General features: G+C 34.1%; 1 protein-coding gene across 2 annotated transcripts in view; it reads left to right on the top strand.

Annotated features, from left to right (window-relative positions):
* Positions 1 to 6,343, top strand: part of Znf286a (zinc finger protein 286A) — a 14,997-nt gene extending 8,654 nt beyond the window's left edge. For both annotated transcript variants that reach the window (XM_010618823.3, XM_010618822.2), the window contains 2 exons: positions 3,450 to 4,701; positions 5,537 to 6,343. In XM_010618823.3, the coding sequence (XP_010617125.1) occupies positions 3,450 to 4,678 (1,229 nt within the window). In that variant the 3' untranslated portion in view covers positions 4,679 to 4,701; positions 5,537 to 6,343. The remainder of the gene's footprint in view (positions 1 to 3,449; positions 4,702 to 5,536) is intronic.
* The last annotated feature ends 1,389 nt before the right edge of the window (positions 6,344 to 7,732 follow it).

The raw sequence follows: 7,732 nt of genomic DNA, 5'->3' as shown, positions 1-7,732 counted from the left end.
TTTTTTTTTTTTTTTTTTTTTTTTTTTTTTTTTTTTGGTGCTGGAGATGGAACCCAGAGCCTCACTCATGTGAGTCAAATGTTGTACTGAGCTATGTCCCGACCCTTAAAATTTTTCTTTTAAGACAGTGTCTTGTTAAGTTGCCCAGGCTGACCTCAACCCAGCAGTCCTTGTGCCTCAGCCCCAAGCCAGCCTTTGAACTGAGATTGAAGGCATGCCACCATGTCTATGTATGAACAGTCATCGTATTTCCTCTTCTCTCCTTTGTCATTGTGTTTATCTAATTGTATTTTAAATATTTCTTCCCTGTTGATATTGTACCCTAATCCCTTTTGTTTGCCTAGACTACTATGATCATCTCCTTGCCCCCATAAATTTTATTCTCTGTATCTTAGAATGTTTTCAAAATCACATTGGATATTCCTTCTCTTTGCTTCATTTCAGTGTTTGTTTGTTTGTTTTTTGCCTTTAGAATAATTGCCAATTCCTTGTGTCCTACAAATTTTTATAAAATCTGACTTTTACTCATTATCCCTACTAATTTCAGCCCTATTGTTACTTCATCTCTATGCTCTGTGGTAACAGTTCTTGAATGCGTTGGCATCATAAGACCTAGCACAACTGTAAAAATTATTGAAATCCCTAAAGAAGTTTTGTTTTTATGAGTTATATCTAATGTATGTATTGTATTATAAAGTTGAGAACATTTTAAAGATATTAATTCATTTAATGTTGTTACTAACCCATTTAATTTTAACATAATAGAATTTTTATGTAAAACAGCCACTTTCTGAAACAAAGTGTTTATAGGAAGTATGACATTGTTTTACACTTTTACAATTTTTAAATGTATGGCTTAGTAGCTATATTTTCACATGTGTTTCTGTGTGATTCTGTGTTCTGTGCTTCATTGTGATAGATTGTTATGATTGAAGTACATGAAAAAAATCCAGCATTATTCAGATATATAATTGGAAAAGGAAGTATTTTATAGCTTTTACAGATAATTATGGCTATTCCTATTCAGAATTGGACTCTAAATTTTTCAAACTGTATTATATAAAAACCTATTTAAATCTCTTGGAAAATATTGATTCACTAAGTTAAGCAAATATTCCAAATGTTGACCCTTTGCATTGTGTAATACTTTTTAAAATTACAACTTTCAGTGATAACACAGACCTCAGGAAAGTCTACATTTTAAGAAGCTAAAAGGAAACTGGCTCTGTGTGTGTGTCTATATCTATATAGTTTATGTTTCATATATATATATATATATACACACACACACACACACACACACACACGCACACACACACACACACATATATATATGAAAAGATATATGTTATAAAAGAGTATACTACTAAGTTTGGCATCATTGTTTTCATTCTTGTTAAATTGTAAGCAGTTTTACTACCATGACTTTTGCAATATCAGTGTAAATATAAAGACAATGTAAAATGCAAACAACATCTATGTATTATTTTGAAAGTAGTGTTACACCCTTTATGGGTCCACAGACCACTTAGAGATCTCTGTTTCTACTTATGTTAATTGATATTTTACTTAACGAACACTTACATAGCACTTATGCTATGTCAGTGTTTAGTGCATAATAAATGCTCTAATGCTCATTAAAGTAAGTCTTGTTATTATTCCTAATGAAGTAGGAATCCCATCTTATGCATAAAGAAACTGAAGAGATAATTAATTATTGCTCAAAATCATATAGCTAGTAAATGTCAGGGTGGAGATTCAAATTCATGTGTTCTGATTCCAGAGTCTGTATTCTTATTCACCAGTCTTCTCTTGAATGTCCTTCTTACCTTGGGGATTGTGTAGATATCCTTCCATCTTGAATGCTCATGTCGTACTTTTGTGCACTAAAACACTAGTACACCCAGAATTCTGATATTAACCCCAACTCTGCTTTAATTCGGCTAAATGATTTACCTTTTTAGGGAAAACTCTCCCTCCTATTCCCTTTGATTTTTCATAATATCATTTGCCTTTTACTTCTCAATACTTTCTGAAAATGCAGTTTGATACTTGTCAGTATTAAACTAAATTCTCTTTTCCTCTATTTGCATAGGGATTGTGTTTGTTTTGCCACAGAAACTAGCAAGCCTAACACATATTCAATAGATATTTGCTGAATAAAATAGGCATATGAATACAGAGATGAATGAATAGAATTTATTTGTGTTTATGGAGTGAGAGAGCTAACAATTTTCTTTTGAATGTTTAGTTATGGCAACATTTGTTAGAAAAATAAATCTCTTGTTCACTGACTAAAATGTGGTCTTTGTATTGCTATATGTACTATTAGAATATTGTTTATTTCTAAATTCGCTCTTCTATTTCACTAGTGTATTCTCTTGAATCACTGTTTAAATTATTTCATCGTTATAAAATAGTTTTATATTGGATGGGAAATGCTAATTTTATATTAGACATATTTAAAGAGGCTTAGCTCCTATTTCTGTCCTGCTCTTTGTTCTGACATTTCCCTATAAATGATCCTTTTTATTAGTTTTTCATTACACCTTTCATTTTTTAAAAAATAATATATCCTGGAGATAATAGCAATATATAGAAGTCATTTCTATTTTGAAAAAGTTGCATAGTACTTAATTTTATGTATCCATTATAGTTTATTCATTTTTCTCCATATTAGATATTTGAGCTTTTACCAGTCTTTTTCTGTTTTAATTGCTACTGCAGTGAATATTCTCGTGCGTTTATCATTGCTTATATTTGTGTTGTGTCTTGGATAGATCATAAGAGATTTTTTAATAGAAATATCATAAAAATAGTGTTAGGAAGATAACACTGGTGGTGGAATTATATCTAATCATGAGTAGTATTAAAAGTCTGGAAACTTAGAAATCATAACTGTATTCTACAGTAAGATGATAACTACCTTAATATTTAGTGCAGTCGCCAGGCATGGTGGTGCATGCCTATAATCCCAGCATTTGGCAGGCTGAGGCAGGAGGATCACTGTGAGTTCATGACCAGCCTGGGCTACATAGTGAGTTCTAGGTCAGTCTCAACTACGTAGTGAGACCCTATCTCAAAAAACAAACAAACAAACAAAATTTTAGTGCAGTAAATACTCCATAAAAAATGTTTTCTCCTATCCTGATCTAATATACTCATTATCTCTCATTCATTGATATATTGCTTCATCTACATTCCTCTTTCTCCTGCATTCCTGGTCAACTTTTCCCTCTTTTGACACTCCTGCATGGGATGTACTCATTTTCTCTCCATACACTGTTTTCTCCATTTATTTCTCTTCTGGAAATTATCTAATAAGAATCAGAACCACTTATTCCTTGAAAACATGCTTTTCACCTTTATTGACTCTTACCTATTACAGAACTACCTTTTTTTTTAAGCATAGAAAAATGAAGAAAATTTGCATTTCCAATATCTTTCAGACATGGAGACTATACCTGAGAGCAAAGATTCAACCTCCATGGAAGATTCTTCCAAAGAATCATGTCATGATGTAATAAAGGACAGACTAACAAGAAATAGTCTTTATGACTCCACCTTGGAAACTGCTCTTGAATGTGAAAATTGCTTAGAGAATCAGCAAGGAAATCAGGAGAGACACTTGAGAAAAGTGTTCAACTACATGAATTCACTTGTTGAAGAAAGAAATCATGACCATGATATATATTGGAAAAACTTCAGTCATAAGTCTGTGTTTATCACTCAAGACAGAGTTTCTAAAGGATCCTATCCATTTCATACACTGGGTAAAAGACTGAAGCAAAAGTCAAGTTTAATGAAAAAGCAAAGAACCTATAAAGAGAAAAAACCTCATAAGTGTAATGATTGTGGTGAACTCTTCACTTATCACTCAGTGCTTATTCGACACCAGAGAGTCCATACTGGAGAGAAACCCTATACCTGCAGTGAATGTGGGAAATCTTTTAGCCACAGAGCTAATTTAACTAAACACCAAAGAACTCATAATAGAGTTCTATTTGAGTGTAGCGAATGCAAGAAAACCTTTACAGAAAGCTCAACCCTTGCAATACATCAGAGAATTCACATTGGAGAGAGACCTTATGAATGCAGTGAATGTGGGAAAGGTTTTAATCGAAGTACACATCTTGTGCAGCATCAGTTGATTCATACTGGAGTGAAGCCTTATGAGTGTAATGAATGTGATAAAGCTTTCATTCATTCATCAGCACTTATTAAACATCAAAGAACTCATACTGGAGAGAAACCTTACAAATGTCTAGAATGTGGGAAAGCCTTTAGCCATTGCTCATCCCTTACCAAGCACCAGAGAGTTCATACTGGAGAAAAGCCATATGAGTGTAGTGAGTGTGGAAAATCTTTTAGTCAGAGTACACACCTTGTTCAGCATCAGAGAATACATACTGGAGAAAAGCCCTATAAGTGTAGTGAATGTGGGAAAACTTTTAGCCGGAGCTCAAATTTTGCTAAACATCAAAGAATTCATATTGGAAAAAAACCCTACAAATGCAGTGAATGTGAAAAAGCCTTCATTCATTCATCAGCTCTTATTCAGCACCAGAGAACTCATACTGGAGAGAAGCCTTTTAAATGTAATGATTGTGGGAAATGTTTTAAGTGCAGTTCATCCCTCATCAGACATCAAAGAATTCACACTGAAGAACAGTCCTGAAAATTTACTGAATGTGAAGAAATGTAAGTTGTTTTTATCACTGTTAAATACCTGAGTGTTTTAAGTGAAAGACCTGTAATATGCATCTAATTTCATGCCTATACATAATTTTGCTCTTAGGTAAGATGTTTCTGTGTGTTTATTTGATAGTTATGAAAACTTCTAACTACAGATCTTAAAATTCTAATTCCCAAACTCCCAAGATAGCCCATTTGTGGAAATTCAGGAAATCCCAGGGAAGAATATCAGTATAAACATTGTGAAACCTAATTTCCACCTTCTCTTTTGTACCAGAGATCCATTATGGCTATCCTTTTGGAAGAAAATAATGTTGTGTGTTAGTCTAAGGGCTAATACCTTTATTATCAGGAAGACATACAGTTATTCTGAATCCAAAGTAGACACACACATAGTCATTTCTTACATATAAGCTATAGAAATTATAAAGGGTAAGGATTGAAAGCTGCTTAGGATTCCCTTCCTTCCCTCAAAAATTGCTGTCTATTTTGATGAATATAGCTAAAATGTACTTACAGCAAATTCCAAGTTATTTTCCTGTGGATTATGTTGGTCATGTAGTTAGCTAATTGCTATGCCTCTGTTGAGGAGATCATTTCCCAGTTCCCCTCAGTTACTCTGAAGTAGAATGGGCCAAAATCTTAAATGTATTTGTTGATCAAATCCCTCTTTTCTTATTCTTGTCATTAATTGAATCACTCATTTTCTACAATTAAATTATCGGGGAGACTTCATTTCACTACATTACATCTGCAAACTACTCTGTGTCACGTTTAGAAAAAGCTTTAGGGATATTGAGAGTCTGAACAGTTGATAGATTCAATGTATTACTTTATTTAGGGGCCCAGTCAAGAGAACTGAAGCAACCAGTTCATACTTCCTGCCAGGTGTGAAAAACGATCATGAGACGATCTTCAAGTGACTAACTTGAAGATAAAAAGCTTCCCCTCAAGAAGAAGTTGCCATTTCTCTGGACTTCATGTTTTACCCACATTTTTTTTTTTTTGGAGGTTTTAGTTCTCCATATGTTGGTTTGTCTTTATGTCCAAGCCCTTAAGAAAGTGAATAAGGCATGCAATCAAAATAATATATTAGTCTAAGTTACATGGGTGACCAAAGACTAGTAGTCAAATTGGAAACAAAAAACAGGACTTCAAATAAATATTTAGTAAAACACTATCAGTTTTTGTTATTTTATTTCACATTACGTTATATGAAGACTAGAAAAATTACAACACATTTGTTCTCTCCTGAATCCTACACTTCTGTCCATACTTTTCTCTCCTCCCTATTTTCTGTTACTTATAGTTCCTTTTCAGTTATTAGGTCTTAAGCTTTATGATCAAAGAAAATTTGGATAGCATCTAAAGGCATGGTGATAGTGGAGAGCATTGTCATGAGCAGTGAGTGGAGTATATATCCAGCAATGGTGGAAATCACACAAAATGAGAATAAATTAACTTTTCACACAAACTGTCCTAGAATGAAAAGAGAAAATTGTTGGAGGGGGTTCAAGATCAGTGGAAAGGCTTAGGGTCAGAGGTCAAGTTAGAAGAATAGTTGACCATAAAATTCAGGGAAAGGAGCTCAACTTTTATCACCTTAGTTTTTTGGTTTTTTGTTTGGTTGGTTTGGTTTTTGTTTTTGTTTTTTGGGTTTTGTTTGTTTGTCTGTTTGTTTTGGTATTGGGGATTGAACTCAGGCCCTTGCATTTGCAAGGCAGGCTGCAGAACCACTGAGCCAAATCCCCAACTGTCACCTTAGTATTACTAGTTGGGAGTAGAAATCGAAAGCTATGGCCTAAACTCTTAGACCAAATCTGGCCCATTCCCTGTTTTCTGGATTTTAGCAGAACTCAGCTGTACTCATTTACATCTTTTTTTCTGCTTTTTTTGTGCAACAGCAGAATTAGTAGCTGCAGCAGAGATTGTTTTGGGGCTGCTGTTATCAAATTCCATAAACTGGGTGTTTTATAAACAACAATTTATCTCACAGTTCTAGAAACTGAAAAGTCCAAGAAGGAAGTGCTAGTAGATTTGTGGAACTGATTCCAGGTTCACAGGAGGCACCTTCTCTCTGTGTTCTCACACTGTTAAAGGGGGGAATATTTCCCTCTTCAGACACTGATCGCTTTCATGAAGATTCCATTCGATGATCTCATCACCTCTTAAAGCTCATAATTCCTAAAACTTTTATGTAGACAATTAGGTTTCAGCAAAAGTTTCTGAGACAGTCCATAACAAAGTACATTTCCAAAAGTGTACAATATTTATTATTTTACTCTTTATAGAAAGTTTTTACTACCCTCTGTACCAGAGAATCCATGCATATGGAAAGGTGAGGTATAGGGATTAAATCAGAAATCATGTGGAGTGCAAAAGTTGTGATAATGATGAACTTAGCCTTTCACTAGGGACTAGAGCCATTATAGTTAGCCTCTTTTTTTTTTCAGCTTTAATTGAGTTTATTGGTATGTTTTAGGGATACAGTACAGTTACATTCATTGTTGGGATCTTGTACCTCTACATGACAGGTCTTGGTTCTCATATTTTCCCCTTGTCCCTGCCCTCCCTTCACACCCTCCTTCCCTCCCCATCTACAAACACTTTATTTCCATCTTTTCATTATTTCACATTTTTTCTTTTCCCTTATTACCCTTCCCCTACCCCTCCCACCTTCCCTACACCTTTAGCCCCTTTCTTCCCATTTCACAATGTCAGTAATCTTATTAGGATCTTATGTATTATTGCAGTTTATTCACACCAGACAAACTATTCAGTATTTACACATGTGTGACTTATTTATTTCACTTAGTATATCTTCAATATGTATGCACTTTCCTATGAATGAATCTATTTTCTCGTTCTTTATGGCTGAGTAATATTCCATTTTATAGAAAAACCACATCTTCTTTATCCAGTTTCCAACTGATGGGCAAATGGGCTGTTAGCCTCTCATCCAAACTGTTAAGCAGAGCAATCAGTACTCCTGTCACTTTTTATTTTTTAAGGTTACAACTATTGAGAGAAGTGGGGT

This window comes from Fukomys damarensis, unplaced genomic scaffold (assembly GCF_012274545.1).
Source record: "Fukomys damarensis isolate Sample0158 unplaced genomic scaffold, DMR_v1.0_HiC HiC_scaffold_13, whole genome shotgun sequence".
Taxonomy (NCBI): domain Eukaryota; kingdom Metazoa; phylum Chordata; class Mammalia; order Rodentia; family Bathyergidae; genus Fukomys; species Fukomys damarensis.
This window is presented reverse-complemented; position numbering and strand designations above follow the sequence as displayed.